The 17,528-nt window shown below is 40.2% G+C and overlaps 1 protein-coding gene across 1 annotated transcript in view; it reads right to left on the minus strand.

The window, feature by feature from the left end:
- LOC134350578 (protein transport protein Sec23B) overlaps positions 1–17,528 on the minus strand; it is a 70,173-nt gene that overhangs the window by 36,361 nt on the left and 16,284 nt on the right. The window contains exons 4-9 of the mRNA XM_063055985.1: positions 12,746–12,832; positions 12,335–12,571; positions 10,485–10,567; positions 7,309–7,453; positions 6,433–6,591; positions 2,404–2,519 (exon numbers count right to left, since the gene is read on the minus strand). Coding sequence (XP_062912055.1) covers positions 2,404–2,519; positions 6,433–6,591; positions 7,309–7,453; positions 10,485–10,567; positions 12,335–12,571; positions 12,746–12,832 — 827 coding nt within the window. The remainder of the gene's footprint in view (positions 1–2,403; positions 2,520–6,432; positions 6,592–7,308; positions 7,454–10,484; positions 10,568–12,334; positions 12,572–12,745; positions 12,833–17,528) is intronic.

Raw genomic sequence — 17,528 nt, forward strand, 5'->3', positions numbered from 1 at the left:
CAAAACACAACAAACTGCAAATACAAGAACAAAGAAATAATAATAAATAAATAGGCAATAAATATCAAGAACATGAGATGAAGGGTCATTGAAAATTAGTCCATAGATTGTGAGAACATTTCAGTGATGGGGCAAGTGAAGTTGAGTGAATTGTCCCCTCTGATTCAAGAGCCTGATGGTTGAGGGGTAATAACTGTTCTTGAACCTGGTGGTTTGAGCCCTGAGGCTCCTGTACCACCTTCTTGATGGCAGCAGCGAGAAAAGAAACCTTGGTGCTGAGGATCCCCAATGATGAATGCTGTTTTTTGCGAGATCGTTCTCTATAGATGTGCTCAATGGTGGGGAGGGCTTTACTTGTGATGGCCTGGATTGTATCCACTACCTTTTAAAGGATTTTCTGTTCAAGTGCGTTGGTGTTTCCATACCAGGCTGTGATGCAGCCAGTCAATATACTCTCCACCACGTACCTACAGAAGCTTGTCAAAGTTATAGTCGTGCAGAATCTTTGCAAACTCCTAATGAAGTAGGGGTACTACTGTGCTTTCTTTGTAATAATGTGTTCAGCCAAGGATTTAAAATTTCTGACGCTGTCCATCCCTGATCCCCCAATGAGGACTGGCTCATGGACCTCCGGATATTGACCTCCTACTGAAGTCAATAATCACCTACTTGGTTTTGCTGACATTTTGATTAAGAGAGTGTGGTGGCATCTCTCAGCCAGATTTTCAATCTCATTCCTATATGCTGATTCATGACGACCTTTGATTAGACACAATGGTGTCATCAGCAAACCTAAATATGGCACTAGAGCTGTGTCTACCCACACGGTCCTAAGTGTAAAGCAAGTAGGGCAGGGGGCTAAGCACACAGACTTGTGGTGCACCTCTGCTGATGCGGATTCTGAAGAAGATGTTATTGCCAACCCGAACTGACTGTGCTCTGCAAATGAGGAAACTGAGGATCCAATTGCACAAGGAGGTATTGAGGCCAAGGCCTTGAAGCTTATTGATTAGTTAAGAGGGGATGATAGTATTGAATGCTGAGTTGTGGTCAATAAAAAGCATACTGAGGTATGCATCTTTTCTGTCCAAATGTTCCAGGGTTGAGTGAAGAGCCAATGAAATCGCATCTGCTGTGGACCTGTTGCTCTGGTAGGTAAACTAGAGTGGATGAACGTCGCTTTTCAAGCAGGAGTTGATATGTCTCATCGCCAACCTCTCAAAACACTTCATTATTGTGGATGTAAATGCTACTGGGTTTTTGTGCAATTAGGAGAACTCAGCAGGTCGAGCAGCATTCTATAGTCCTATGAAAGGTTTTGACCTGAAGCACCAACTATCTGTGTTTTCATAGATGCTGCCTGACCAATCGAGTTCCTACACCAGTTCTTTTTTACTGATTCAGCTAATCTCTTTTGAAGTCGTTTCTAGTTTAAGCACAAGTGTAAGACACGATAATTTGAATAAAACTGATTTTTTGTGATAACTCATCAATAACATTGCAGTAACTTTGTTAACACAAAAATATATTATAATATGAAGAAAAAAAGTAAGCTCTGTTCCATAATACTAGACACTGAATGGGTTCAGAGAACTTAAGATAGTGACAAATCAAATGCTTTTTAGCATATTCCAGATCTAACCACGACTATTTGCACCCAGTTTTCTAACCCCACCAAAAAAAAGGAAAGGCTCCCTATCTCAGGGCGTTTACCTCAGGTTGCAACACTAGTTTCACACCTCCCCCACCCACCCCCACCATTTCCTTTCTGCTAATTTGGTCAATGTCTCCATCCAGTGGCTACAATTAGGAAATACACCATTTAATCACAAAACTTGAGAGCAGTATGTTGTAAATTTAATCAAAACCTCAAGGGAAATAAATGGGTTAAAAAAAGACATGATTACTTGTATCTCAACCTATTTCTTTTATATTCTTTCCACAAATATTGGAAGCATTTAAAAAAAAAGAAGACTCCCTTAAGTTTTACCACACAAACACCAGGAAATCTGCAGATGCTGGAATTTCAAGCAACACAGATAAAAGTTGCTGGTGAACGCAACAGACCAGGCAGCATCTCCAGGAAGAGGTACAGTCGATGTTTTGGACCGCCTGACGAAGGGTCTCGGCCCGAAACGTCGACTGTACCTCTTCCTGGAGATGCTGCCTGGCTTGCCTGGTTCACCAGCAACTTTTATGTGTGTTGCTTAAGTTTTTACCAAGTGGCTTTCACACAATCTGGTAAAAGAACACCTTAGGCCTGGGTAATTAGGAAAAGCAGTTGAACTAAGTTAAACAATGGTTTGCTTTCTGTTTGAAATATGCTGCTCTTTTTCCAATTAAGGTAGGCATTCTTCTCCATTAATTATAATAATATTATTGATTTCTTTGGAAATCACATACCCAGTCAGGTTGCAGCAGCATTTCAACTCCAAAAGTCCAGTCTGATCCAGAGAGCAAGCGTAGATGTCAACACAATGGCCATTTGCTGCTGCACGGTTTGCCAGAGCCTCATAATGCTGTAGGAAGTAAATGATTAGAAAATTATAAAAAACGTAACAGAAAAAAATATTAACCCAATATCATTGAAAAATGAAGAAGAAACTCACTAATGTTGCCAGCAGGAGAGAAAGCAAGTGTAAGAGTTTCAGCAGTGAAGACTTGAGATGGTTTTGCAAAGAAGCAATAAGTGAAAGAATGAAGAGGCTTTCCGTAACCCTTTACCACACCTCAAGGTATCACAGAATGATTATTATTAATGTGTGATCATTGTTATATGGTTAAATGACCATATAACAATGGTCAGATTCTTTGAATCTGGATGAGTATGCTGCAGTTGTTACTGACTTCATTAAAACCTGTGTGGATGAGTGTGTGCCTACAAAGTCTTACTGTACATTCCCAAACCAAAAGCCGTGGATGAACCAGGAGGTACATCGTCTGCTGAAGGCTAGATCTGTGGCATTCAAGTCTGGCAACCCAGGCCTGTACCAGAAAACCAGGTATGATTTGCGGAGGGCTATTTCAAGGGACAATTTCGAACGAGGTTGGAGGCGATATCAGATGAATGGCAACTCTGGCAGGGACTGCAAGACATTACTTCCTACAAAGCGAAACCCAATAGCATAAATGGCAGTGATGCTTCACTACCAGATGATCTCAACGCCTTCTATGGCCGCTTTGAAAGGGAGAACACAACTACAGCTGTGAAGATCCCTGCTGCACCTGTTGACCCTGTGATCTCTGTCTCAGAAGCCGATGTTAGACTGTCTTCAAAGAGAGTGAACTCTCGCAAGGCAGAAGGTCCCGATGGAGTACCTGGGAAGGCTCTGAAAATCTGTGCCAACCAACTGGCGAGAGTATTCAAGGACACTCTTGACCTCTCACTGCTACGGGCAGAAGTTCCCACTTGCTTCAAAAAGGCAACAGTTATACCAGTGCCAAAGAAGAATAATGTGGGCTGCCTTAACGACTATCGCCTGGTAGCACTCACATTGACAAGTGATGAAATGCTTTGAGAGGTTGGTTATGACTAGATGAACTCCTGCCTCAGCAAGGACCTGGACCCATTGCAATTTGCCTATTGCCACAATAGGTCAACGGCAGATGCAATCTCCATGACTCTTCACACGGCTTTAGACCACCTGGACAACACAAGTGCCTACGTCAGGATGCTGTTCATCAACTATAGCTCTGCAGTTAATACCATCATTCCCACGATCCTGATTGAGAAGTTGCAGAACCTGGGCCTCTGTACCTCCCTCTGTAATTGGATCCTTGAATTCCTAACCAGAAGACCAGTCTGTGTGGATTGGTGACAACATATCCTCTTCGCTGATGATCAACACTGGCACACCTCAGGGGTGTGTGCTTAGCCCACTGCTCCACTCTCTGTATACACATGACTGTGCGGCTAGGCACAGCTCAAATACCATCTACAAATTTGCTGACGATAGATAGTTGGTAGAATCTCAAGATGGTGATGAGAGGGCATACAGGAGTGGAATGGTGCCACAGCAACAACCTGGCACTCAATGTCAGTAAGATAAAAGAGCTGATTGTGAACTTCAGGAAGGGTAAGATGAAGGAACACATACCAATCCTCATAGAGGGATCAGAAGTGTATAGAGTGAGCAGCTTCAAGTTCCTGGGTGTCAAGATCTCTGAAGATCTAACCTGGTCCCAACACACTGATGCAGTCATAAAGAAGGCAAGACAGTGGCTACACTTTATTAGGAGTTTGAAGCGATTTGGCATGTCAACAAATACACTCAAAAACTTCTATAGTTGTACCGTGGAGAGCATTCTGACAGGCTGCATCACTGTCTGGTTTGGAGGGGCTACTACACAGGACCGAAAGAAGCTGCAGAAGGTTGTAAATCTAGTCAGCTCCATCTTGGGCACTAGCCTACAAAGTACCCAGGACATCTTCGGGGAGCGGTGTCTCAGAAAGGCAGCGTCTATTAATAAAGACCTCCAGCACCCAGGGCATGCCCTTTTCTCACTGTTACCATCAGGCAGGAGGTACAGAAGCATGAAGGCACACACTTAGTGATTCAGGAATGGCTTCTTCCCCCCTGCCATCCAATTCCTGAATGGACATTGAAGCTTTGGACACTACTTCAGTTTTTTAATATACAGTATTTCTGTTTTTTTGCACATTTTTAAATAATCTATTCAATATATGTAATTGATTTACTTGTTTATTATGTTTTATTTTATTATTTTCTTTTCTCACTCTCTGCTAGATTATGTATTGCATTGAACTGCTGCTGCTAATTTAACAAATTTCACGTCACAAACCTGATTCTGATTCTGCAAAAGCCAATTTGTGTACTGCAAGATTCCAAAATGAAGCCGGTATCCAGAGGAATGAACATTACAACCGCTCAATGAAATAGTGCCGTGGAATTTTATGTTTCACATGAGCAGTCTGGCAGTGGTCTTGGTTTAATAATAGGATTAGTAGGATCTCTGACAGGGTAACTGTGGCACTCTTGCCAATATGGCACTCCCTATCTTTTTAAACCTTTCCTATCTATGTACCTTTATAAATGTCTTTTAAATACTATAATCATATCTGTCTCTACCACTTTCTCTGGTAGCTTGTTCCACATTTTCACCACTCCCTACATGAAAGATTTGCCCTCAGGACCCCTTTAAGTCTACCCCTTCTCACCTTAATCTATTTCCTTTAGTATCTGTCTAGAATAAGTACTTAATTATTAGTTTACCATGAATCTACACACTGTGAGCTCAACTTTTCCAAACCTGCAGGATTTAAGAATGAAATAGTTATACACATCACTTTTTCAAAGTGAAAGCTCATGTAATGGCAGGAATTCCCGAGTTGGGAGGATGTTTCACATTTCCCGAGGAGGCTTTGAGACCACACTTGGAGCTCGGAGCAGAGCATGTTTTGACAGTATGGTGTGGGACAGGCAGACAATATAGCCTGCCTGTAGGACAGCAGTGAGTGTCACTCAAGCTTCAACGCTAGGAATGTTGGCCTGGCGACATTGGTTCAGATCCTGTCTATGGATTTGGCAGATTACACAAGGACAGACTGTATCTTTTATGGAATTTTAAGTTTTATAAAGTAATTGGATTACTATATAAAGGAAAAAATTGCAAGGCAATGCATATATGACTAATTAGTAGCTGCCACAGGCACAATGGATCCTAATGTGTTATACAGAGGTATTATTACCTAATAATCCTAGAAACTGTTTTTTTTTGTGAACTAAACTGCCCACATTTCTCTACTTCCAAACAACATAGTACAGCTAAGACTGTGGCTCTAAATCAATTATCTGTGTAAAATCAGCAAAGTAAATAAATGACAGATGTATAAAACTTAATGGTTCTAAAGGAATAAGATTGGAATGAACTGAGCTAGGAAAATGAATTTGTGCAATAATTTTTTAACTTTACATCACTTAAAAATTTAGTTTTGTTGCGCACATCATAATCTGTTCATTTAAACAACCACATAAAAGAGGAAAGATGTCATTTAAAATGAATAGACTCTCGCACTGAATGGAAGACTGTTAGGGAATATTTACTCATCCAAATCCCAGGTATTTAGTCATAGTCATAGTCATACTTTATTGATCCCGGGGGAAATTGGTTTTCGTTACAGTTGCACCATAAATAATTAAATAGTAATAAAACCATAAATAGTTAAATAATAATATGTAAATAAGGATACATGGATATCCTCAGGTAATCCACCAACACATGATATCGTTACGTATGCTCCTGGGAAAGGATAGATTTATCAATAATCCATCAACGGGCAGACCACTGGTCTTGTCCGGAAGAAATGACAAAGCAGAAGCTTACAAACCGTGGTATTTCACATCTGAAACTATACAGATAATAATATTTGGTCTTCAATGCCAAATATACAGTTTATAAAAGATGACCAACCTTGGTTGCTTTCTTCAGGAACCGTGCATTGTCCTTCTCTATATCATGCCAGGAACGAATGGGGGTTTTCAGTTCATCACCCACCACCATGCCTGGTCCCTGGGTTGGTGGTCCTCCAGTAAACAACATTATTCTGGCTCCAGTATTTGGAAAACTACCCTGTGGCCAAGAATTGAAATATTAGTAACTTATTTCACCCATAAGGAAAATCAAAAATAAAATTGCTTATTCTCAAAGACAAAGGATATACAGCTTCAAAGCACTTATTCCAATTCATAAAACAAGTTGGAGCAACCATGAGGACTGCAATGTCTAAGAAATAGTTTGAAAAAATAAAATGATTTCTGCACGAAAAATGATTTCAGTATTTTCTGTATTCTGCAAAATACTCACTGGATTATAATTAAAGACTGAACAGTACTGGTTAGATCTAGTCAATTACTAACTAAACATTCATCATCAAGATTTCTGTTGTACACCTTCTAATTGAAAGCAGAGATCCTGGAAAAGGTTGAAGTATGGCATAGGAGAGAAGGGGCTTTAACAACAGGGAGCATTGCATGCATCAAGGAACACTACTCTAGTGCATAGTTAAATATGGCCAACATTCCTATTCTCCAAAAGCTGACTGCAATTGAAGAAGTCTCTATGGAAGCTACTGCTGTATGCTGCATTCCCTCCCAAAAAGGAGATACTCTGTTTATTCCAACTACCATCACATCTCCTGACAAGTACCTTCCCATGAGACTACGAAAAAAAATCAACCATAATTTTATGTATAATCCTGACAGGGTATCAGGCAATAAGATACAAGAAGCTTCTAAATGTTCAATATACACAAAGAGGTCACAAAGCCCTGGAAGTTCAGTTCAATACCTCAAGCAAACCAACAGCTATGGAAAGAGCCACACCAGTTGAACGCAAAGGTCTTTTGCCCTGAGGTACAGGCCAGGGATCCCTCTGAAGTTCTCCAAGTAGATCAGTCAAATTCATATCAATTTTATGAACAGGCTGCAAGAATCTTAAAAGAGAAACAACACATCATCTCACTGTGTAAACTGGAATATCTTTAAATCAGTGAAAGAAATAACAGCAGTGCTTTCAACTTTTTAAGTAATGTGGAAGTTGGTAGATAAGAGTTCAACTCAGATATATCCTTACAATTTTTCATTAGAGATCAACTGATCTTAAAAAAAGATAGGAATTTGATTTCTCAGACATCTTTATTATAAACACAATTATGTGTTTGATCTAATTTAAAATATCTGCCTTACCCAGACTCAAAATGAAGACAGGAGGGCAGACACTCAAGAGAATGTTTCATTAATTAAGCATGCAAAATGACAAAGAGAATGCTGCATCCTAGAATAAATGTGATGTACTTTCGAATAAAATCTACTCAGAGATAAATGGAGCTACTTAGGAAATCTTTACCAGATTGTTTGAGACTATGAAGAAAGAAACTGTAGTGCTAAATTCAATATTAGATGAGACACGGTTCCAAAATATCAGATTGAAACAAGATTTCTCAACAAGGAATGAACACAAAATAACTGTTTACTATTTGAATTCTAGCAAAGAATTGTGTGATGGTCTAACCTTCACAAGAAAATAAGAGCAGGAAAGAGGAGGCCACCCAAGCCCCTCAAGCCTGTCCTGCCATGAAATACAATTGTGGCTGACCTGCCCCAGGTCTCAACCATCCTCCATACTAGTTCCACAAAGCCCTCAATTCCCTGATATTCCAAAAATATAATTACCTCATTTTTATATACCCCTGCTATCTCGTTGCCGCAACCATCCCAGACAGAGAATTCTGGAGATGTACCACCCACACACTGCTTGAAGAAACTTCTACGCATCTGAGATTTAAATGACCCTTATGCTGCAACTGTGGCTCCTCTATTCCAATCAATCCCAGTAAAGGAAGCATCAAAATACCTACCCTGTCATGCCCTTAGGATCACTATGCTTCAATAATACCACCCCTCAGTCTTTCAAACTCCAAAGAGTACAGATCCAATTTCTTTAGGTGTTCATGACAAGAACAACCCTCTTAACTCAGCAAGAGGGTTGTTCTAGATTGCTTTCAATGCTAATGTATTCTCTCAAAAATAGGACCAAATCTGTATATAGTACATAAAGTAGCCTCACTAAAATCAAACCTCTCACAATAAACAGCAATATGCTACTTGCTTTCATAACTATCTGCTGCAGCTGCCCATTATAGATCCACTTATCCACTCCATGCTCCATTTACCAGCACTCTCCATTAATCTGCTCTTTGATGTCTCCTACCGATGTGCATGCCCTCACCTTTCTTATTTCAATCTCTATTTGCCTGCCAATATTTCACACACTTGCTCAAACTATCTTGATTCTGTTGAATAGTACACATACGGCGTCAAAATGGTTGTGGTGATGTGTCTAGTGCGGTGGTGTAGTGGGTTGTGCTTGTCACTCTCACTTTCAGCTTCCACCACTGGCTAGCAGTCTTGCAAAAAGGAGAGCTGAATGTGTAAGTCTTGCCAGTACATAGCCTCTCCAACAGCAAGCCTCATGTAGTGCCTCCTCTCTGGCAACACATGGAAACTGAACTCCTTTTGGACTCAGGCTGAATTACAGAGGAGTAGCACGCAGGTCCATGTCCTGGTGCTTGTGAACCAGATTCCCAGCTATGGGTAAATAGAAACCCTGCCTTGTGGGCAGCCTCGGGAGAGACGAAGGCTACGGGAGTAAACTCAGACAGCAAATCCGGACTGGAGACCCTAAGGCGGCTGGACGTCATTGAACATCCTTCTGGCAGCTCCTGCAGCCAAGCTGGTGCCAAATGTATTGCTTCATAAGTTTTCCTTTGGACTACACTAGTGACGCCGAAAGAGGGAGCTTGACAACTGGGCATCTCAGGATCTCCATACCTTTTGCCCAGCCTTGTGATGATCATCATCATCACCCATTGTTCTTCCAGATAGATGGATACCAACCAACCAGTACAAATATCCTCAGTGCAGAATGTCCTCACAGCTATTTTACATCATCAGGAGACCTGGACACCACACAATCTGCCCCCTCTCCCAAGTCATTAATATAGATAGTAATCAACTGAGGGACATGAATTCATAAACACAAGAGATTTAGCAAATGCTGGAAATCTAGAACAACACACACCAAATGGTGGAAGAACTCAGCAAGTCAAGTATCATCTATCAAGGGAAAGAGTCAAAGTTTCAGGCTGGGGCCCTTCATTAGGAAAGAGACAGAAGCCAGAATAAGGTGGTGGGGGTAGTGGAGTATAAGCTGGCAGGTGGTAGGTGAGACCAGGTTAGTGGGAACGAAAGGGAGGGGACATGAATTGGGGCACTTCAGTAGCTACATCTTCTCTTATATTCAGACTCTGTATGATCAACAATTTTTCAATCCACGTTAACACACTTCCACCATTAACATAAGGTCTTATTCTGATCAACAGGCTTTTATGAAGTACTTTATAAAATGCCTTCTATAAATCCAAATACACTACATCTATAGTTGTTGCCCTTGATCAGCTCTGTTTGTTACATTCTTAAACTCCAGCAAATTTGTCAAACATAACTTTTTTATTAAAAACCACATTAACTTGGTTTGATTGCATTGAGCTTCTCTGACTGAAGTTATTTCTTTCACGTTACAACTTCCAACATCTTGCAAACAACAGATAATAAACTAACTGGTCTATACTATCCTGCTTCTGTCTCTCTTCAGAATCACATTTGCAATTCTCCAGTTCACTGCTACCCTCATAGAATACCAAGTTTTGTAAAGTTTCAACAAATGGCTCTATCAAATAGAACAACCCCTAAACCTTCAGGTGCAGACCAATGGGTCCTGGTGGCCTCTCTGCCTTTACTCCCATTATATTTTTCTAATATCCTGCTCCTCATGATAGTTTACAACAGAGGCCTTATTGTAACAAAGACTTAATAGAATGGTTCCTGAAAGAGGAAAATACATGTGGACGTGACTTTGCCTTTACACATTTTGCTGAAAACCACAGTAAACTACAACCATAATACCTGCTTGATAAACCAGGGTGCTCATGTGATTGAGGGGCCCTTCCTTGAACTGCTGCTGGTGGCTTTGCAAGACCCAACATATCCTGTTGAAGAGGGGGGAAAAAAGATAAATGAACTATGTTATTTTAAAAGCAGTTTGATGTCAAAGACATAACTCACTTTGGAGCGTTTTTTTACTACAGCTCTCATATCTCAAAAAATTGATTACACTAAAAAAAATTACTCCTCTTTAGCATGAAGAAATATTTATGAAGCTGGACAATTAATAGTTTCACATCTTCTGATATAATGGTGCGAGAAAGTTTGTGAACCCTGTAGAATTTTCTCTGTTTCTGCATAAATGTGACCTAAAATGTGATCAGATTTTCACACAAGTCCTAAAACTAGATAGAGAACCCAATTAATTAAATAACACAAAAACATTATACTTGTTCATTTATTTATTGAGAAAAATGATCCAATATTACATGTATTTGTTGGAAAAAGTATGTGAACCTCTGGGGTAATGCCTTCTACAAAAGCTATTTGGAGTCAGGTGTTCCAGTCAATGAGATGAGTGAGATTGGAGGTGTGGGTTGTAGCGGTGCCCATCATTAAAATGTTCCCACAACATAGGGACTCACTTTCAAGGACTTCATCTCATATTTTCAATATTTATTGTTTATTTATTATTATTTTTCACCTCAAGCTGATAAAACCTGAGGTACGTGCATAGACAAGCACGCTCATTTGTCAATTGCTAGGAATTTATGGACTATTCTAGTGGTGCTTAGTATTGTGGCTTTCTGAAGATTTACATAGATATTACTGTGTAACTGCTGGTGAAGTTTGTCCCTGTATAACCATATAGCAATTACAGCACGGAAACAGGCCATCTCGGCCCTTCTAGTCCGTGCCGAATTCTTACCCTATCCTATTCCCACTGACCTGCATTCAGCCCATAATCCTCCATTCCTTTCCTGTCCATATATCTATGCAATTTAACTTTAAACGACAACATAGAACCTGCCTCAACCACTTCTGCTGGAAGCTCATTCCACACAGCTACCACTCTCTGAGTAAAGAAGTTCCCCCTCATGTTACCCCTAAACTTTTGTCCTCTAATTCTCAACCCATGCCCTCTCGTTTGAATCTTCCCCACTCTCAATGGAAAAAGTCTAACCACGTCAACTCTATCAATCTCCCTCATAATTTTAAACACCTCTATCAAGTCTCCCCTCAACTTTCTACGCTCCAAAGGATAAAGACCTAACTTGTTCAGCCTTTCTCTGTACTGTATGTCAGTCGCAAGTTCTGTTACTCAGTAATACACATGCATTATGAATGTGTTTACGTCAAATGACAATTTCACGCGTGCTTTTCCTCTCTTAACTGCTTGAGTAGTCTCAGTTGTAAGTGGTCTGCTCCCCTGAGAAACACCCGCAGCAGACACAGCCTGTGATGTTGGTGGGCTACTTCTGAATGCTGACAGCATCTTTTCCAGGTTTCATGGTGCCTGCCCACCAATTCAGCAGTACACCACTAGCGGTTCACTTACTGTCATGCCCAGCGCTATTATTATTATTAATTCATTCTTTTTGTATTTACAGTTTGTTGTCTTCTGTACAGTGGATGTACACCCAATTTGGGCGGTCTTTCATTAATTCTGTTATGGTTATTATATTTTATAGATTTATTGAGTATGCCCACATGAAAATGAATCTCAGGGTAATATATGGTGACATATATGTACTTTGATAATAAATTTATTTTGAACTTTGAAGCTGAGAGTGTGGGATTTAGCAAAACTTTTGACTTTAAATAACAGAATCAACATATTATATTACATTTCCAGTGACCTGCAGACATACCTGGATTTGTTTTGCTGTCAGGTCCTTCGTGCCTCTGAAGACGTAGCTTTTTGAAATCCCCTCACAGTTCAATTCATGAACCTGCACCATTCGACCGAAAGTAATCAGACCCACTAATGCATTTGGAGGGAGCAGACTCAAAGACATCTGCAGGGATTCTTTGAGGGCTTGAAGATCATCTTCTTCCAAGCATGTGTCCACCACATACAAGAAGATGAGAGGAGCAGGTGAACCTCGCTGTCCAACAAAAAAATTATAGGGACAATTAGGGAAATGAAAGTTTTATTTCAACTTAATAGTTTAGCATAATGGTACAACCAACTGATTGAATTATTTTAATAACTCCTAAGCTTTAACTTAATGCAATATATAGAATACTAGTACAATGAATAGACATGCTCCTTGTATTACCTGGACAACATATTCAATAGTTGAAAACTGTGGCAGTAATTCAGCTGGCTGATTCACTTCAGAAATGCCCGAGTAAGAAGGTGAGAACTACAAAATAGTTAAATAATAAAAATCAGAATACTGCAATAAATATGAGTAAAATTTTGTTACTGGATGAAAAAATTGGAGAAACTTCTATCAGATTCATCTTACTGAAGACTACATGAAATGGGAAACATCTCCACTTTAATATTGGATACCTATTCAATATCAAGACTTGTTAATTATAACAGCAGCCAATATTGCTGGCAGATAATCACAAGATTAAACACTGGTACATGAATGAAAATGAGGAAACAAAGAAAATTAACGAAGGCAGATTAGTTGATGGGGTTTACATGGACATTAGTAAGGCTTTTGACAAGGTTCTGCATGGTAATCTGATTCAGAAGGTTAAGGCATAAGTGATCTGAGATGCGTTGGTAAATTCGGTCTTATATTAGCTTGGTGATAGCAGTGGTGGATGGGTGCTTTTCTGACTGGAAATCTGGAACAAGTGGTTTACTACTGGGATCAGCGCTTGGACTTTTGTTGTTTGTAATATATACAGTAAGCTAACATAGTTGAGAATACAGGTGGTCTGATTTGTAAGTATGCAATACTTGATCTATTAGAAAATGAGACAGGGCAGGCGACAGATATTTGTCAGGAGAATGCTTTGCATCTAATGATCATGGTGCCATTAATTTCAATGTAATTACAGAAAATGATAGGTCTGGTCATCAGGTTGAGATTCTGAATTGGAGACAGGCTAAGTTTGATGACATCAGAAAGGATCTGGCAGGTGCAGATTGGGACAGGCTGTTTTCTGGCAAAGGTGTACTTGGTAAGTGGGAGGCCTTCAAAAGTGAAATTTTGAGAGTACAAAGCTTGTATGTGCCTGTCAGGATAAAAGCAAGGATAACAGGTTTAAGGAACCTTGATTTTTGACAGATGTTGAGGTCTTTGAGAAAGAAAAGCAGGTTCACAGCAGGTATAGGCAGGTAGGAACAAATGAGGTACTTATGGAGTGTAAGAAATGCAAGAGTGCACTTAAGAAAGAAATCAGGAGGGCTAAAAGAAGTCATGAGATTGCTCTAGCAGGCAAGGTGAAGGAGAATCCTACAGAAATGTTAAGAGCAAAACAAAATTGATCTTCTGGAAGATCAGAATGGTAATCTAGGTGTGGAGCCAAAGAACATGGGGGGTGATCTTAAGTATATATTTTTGCATCTGTATTTACTCCGGGCACGTGGCCAAGTGGTTAAGGCATTGGACTAGTGACCTGAAGGTCGTGAGTTTGAGCCCCAGCCGAGGGAACGTGTTGTGTCCTTGAGCAAGGCACTTAATCACACATTGCTCTGTGACAACACTGGTGCCAAGCTGTATGGGTCCTAATGCCCTTCCCTTGGACAACATTGGTGTAGTGGAGAGGGGAGACTTGCAGCATGGGCAACTGCTGGTCTTCCATACGACCTTGCCCAGGCCTGCGCCCTGGAGAGTGAAGACTTTCCAGGCGCAGATCCATGGACTTGCAGGACTAACGGATGCCTTTACTTACTCAGGAGTCTATACAAGTGAGGCAAAGAGAGCAGTGAGGTCATGAACCATATACAAATTACAGAGGAAGAGGTGTTTGCTGTTTTAACAGCAAATCCTCAGGGCCTGACAAATTGTTCCCTCGAACTTTATAGGAGGCAAGTGCAGAAATTTCAGGATCCCTAGCAGTGATAATTAAACCATCCATAGTGACAGGTAAAGTCCCAGAGGACTGGAAGATGGCCAATTTTGTTCCACTGTTCAAGAAAAGCTCTAAGAATAATCCAGGAAATTATACATTGATGAGCCTGACATGAGTAGTGGGAAAGTTATTGGAAGGTATTCTAAAAGACCAGATATTTGAATAGACAGGGATTGATTAGGGATAGTCAGCATTGCTTTGTGCGTGGTAGGTCATGTCTAACAAATCTTACAGGGTTTTTCAAGCAAGTTACCAAGAAAGTTGAAGAAGGCAAAGCAGTGGATTTTGCCAACATGGACTTTACCAAGGCATTTGACACGGTCCCGCATGGGAGGTTGGTCAGGAAGGTTCAGAAGCTTGGCATTCAAAATGAGGCAGTAAAATGGACACTGGCTTTGCAGGAGAAGTCAGAGTGACTGGAGGCCTATAACTAGTGGAATGCTGGGTCCTTTGTATATTTTAACATCTTTATCAATGACCTGGATGATAATGTGGTTAACTGGATCAGCAAATTTGGGAAGAACACCAATACTGGGGGTGTAGTGGACAGCAAGAAAGACTATCAAAGTTTACAGTTGGATCTGGACCAGATGGAAAAATGGGCCAAAAAATGGCAGATGGAATTTAATGCAGACAAATGTGAGGCGTTGCACTTTGGAAGGACAAACCAGGGTATGTCTTACAAAGTGAGTGGTAGGGTACTGAGGAGAGCAGTGGAATACAAGTCTATAATTCACTGGAAGTGTATCACTGGTAGATAAGGTCATAAAGAAAGCTTGCCACATTGGCCTTCATAGATCAAAGTACTGAGTACAGGATTTGGGATTTTGTGTTGAACTTGTATAAGATGTTGGTGAGGCCTAATCTGGTCATCTACCTACAGGAAAGATACAGATTAAAAGAACAGAGAAAATTTACAAGGATGTTGCCAAGACTGGAGGTCCTGAATTATAAGGGAAGATTGAATAGGTTAGAGCTTTATTCCCTAGAACGTTGAAAATTGAGGGGACATTTGATAGAGGTATAAAAAAATTATGAGAAGTTTAGATGGAGTAAATGCAAGCAGGCTTTTTCCACTGAGGTTGGGTGGGACTACAACTAGAAGTCATGGGTTGTGGATGAAAAGTGGAATGTTTAAGGGGAACATGAGGGAAAACTTCTTCACTCAGAGGGTGCTGAGAGTGTGGAATGAGCAGCACAAGTGATGGATGCAATTTCAAATTCAATGTTTAAAATAAGTACATGGATGGGAGGGGTACAGAGGGCTACATTCTGAGTGCAGGTCGATGGTACTAGGCAGCTTAAGTGATTTGGCACAGACTAGATTGTGGCCAAAGAGCCTGTTTCTGTGCTGTAGTTTCCTATAACTATTATGCAAAAATCAGAGGAATCGTACCTGACAAGTTTGTCTAAGGATACCACAGGCAATAGATCAGATGGAAAGTTGGATGGCAGTCAGAATTTAAACGACTTTAATAGTGCACTTTAGAAGTCAGACTCTGGTAGGTCAGATAGAATAAATATCACAGACTTTAGGAGTGTTAATGCACAGAGATAACCTCGGGGTGCTAATCCATTACTCCCTGGAAGTTACCGCAGGTTGATCGGGTAGTGAAAAAGGCATTTGTTATGCTTATCTTCCCATGTCTCTCTCTGCATTTCCTATCCAAATACCAGTCCAAATGCCTTTTAAATGCTTTAATTGTATCTGTCTCTCCCCCCTTCCTGTAGCAATTGTTCCAGATATCACCAATCTTACCTATTATTATTATCTCCTTTAAATTTCTCACCTTATTCCTGTATTCTTTAATTCCAGATTCCCATGCCCTAGAGATACCTTGGGGTGCTAATCATTGAATACAAGAGTTGGGAAGTCTTGCTGCAGTTGTTCAACTGGACTTTGAATATTGTGTACACTTCTAGTTACCACACCACAGGAAAGATGTAGCAGAGATTCACAAGAATGGAATGGAGGGCTCTAGGTACAAGGAGAGATTGAATAGATTGGTTATGCTCACTGGGATGTAGAAGACTGAGTGGTGACCTTATAGAAGTTGAAAATATTCTCGAGACACAGAAAAGATAAAGTCAGAACCTTTTTTCCTGGGGTATGGGAATCTAGAACTAGAGAGTACAGTTTTAAGGAGAGAAATTTTAAAGGAGATAATGACGGGTAAATTTTTACACACAGAGTGGTGATATCAGGAACAAGTTGCTACAGGAAGGGGTAGAGACAGAAGCATTTAAAAGGTGTTTGGACTGGTATTTGGATAGGAGAGGCATAGAGAGATATGGTCCTACTGAAATAAACATGGATTAGCATAGAATGACATCATATGGATGAGGTGGGCTAAAAAGGCCTGTTCCCTACTGTACACTTCGATGATTCTATGATAAACTGATCCTGTTAGAGAGTGCAGAAGATCCTTGTGAGGAGAGAGCCAATAGATGAGTACAAGGGAAACAAAAGTCTAAGGCATAGTGGGTGCAACTGCATGGAGACTGGAGACAAATCAAAAGCAAAAGTGACGGCTTATGTTATAAAAGCAAAGACAAATGGAGGGAACATTGAGCATGTGAAAATATAAGGTCTGAGTATATAAAAAAGGAAAAAAAAAGATAAACATTCAGCAGGGCAAGCTTGCATGGTAGTTAGATAAGTAATAATTGTTCAATAAATGTTTACTGCTGAGTACAAACAAGAAACTTTTTGTGAAGTACAGAAATACTAAAAAATATTTTTGGCATGTATGCTGATAATTCATCACTGGCTGTCCCCACTCTATCTGGATCACTACTAAGGTTAGCAAACAATGGCAAATACAAGCACCAGTCCCCCAAAATTTGTAGTGTTCTTTCTGCTTGTCATTGATTAAAACATATTCTCTAACGCCTTTTTAACTAATGATTTCTTCCCCCAAAATGGGCTGTGGTATGTGGTCCCTAAACTATGACTACATTGCATATATTGTAGGAGCAGAACATTAAATAAAGAAGAATGCACAAATGTAAATAGAACCAAAG

This window comes from Mobula hypostoma, chromosome 8 (assembly GCF_963921235.1).
Source record: "Mobula hypostoma chromosome 8, sMobHyp1.1, whole genome shotgun sequence".
NCBI lineage: Eukaryota > Metazoa > Chordata > Chondrichthyes > Myliobatiformes > Myliobatidae > Mobula > Mobula hypostoma.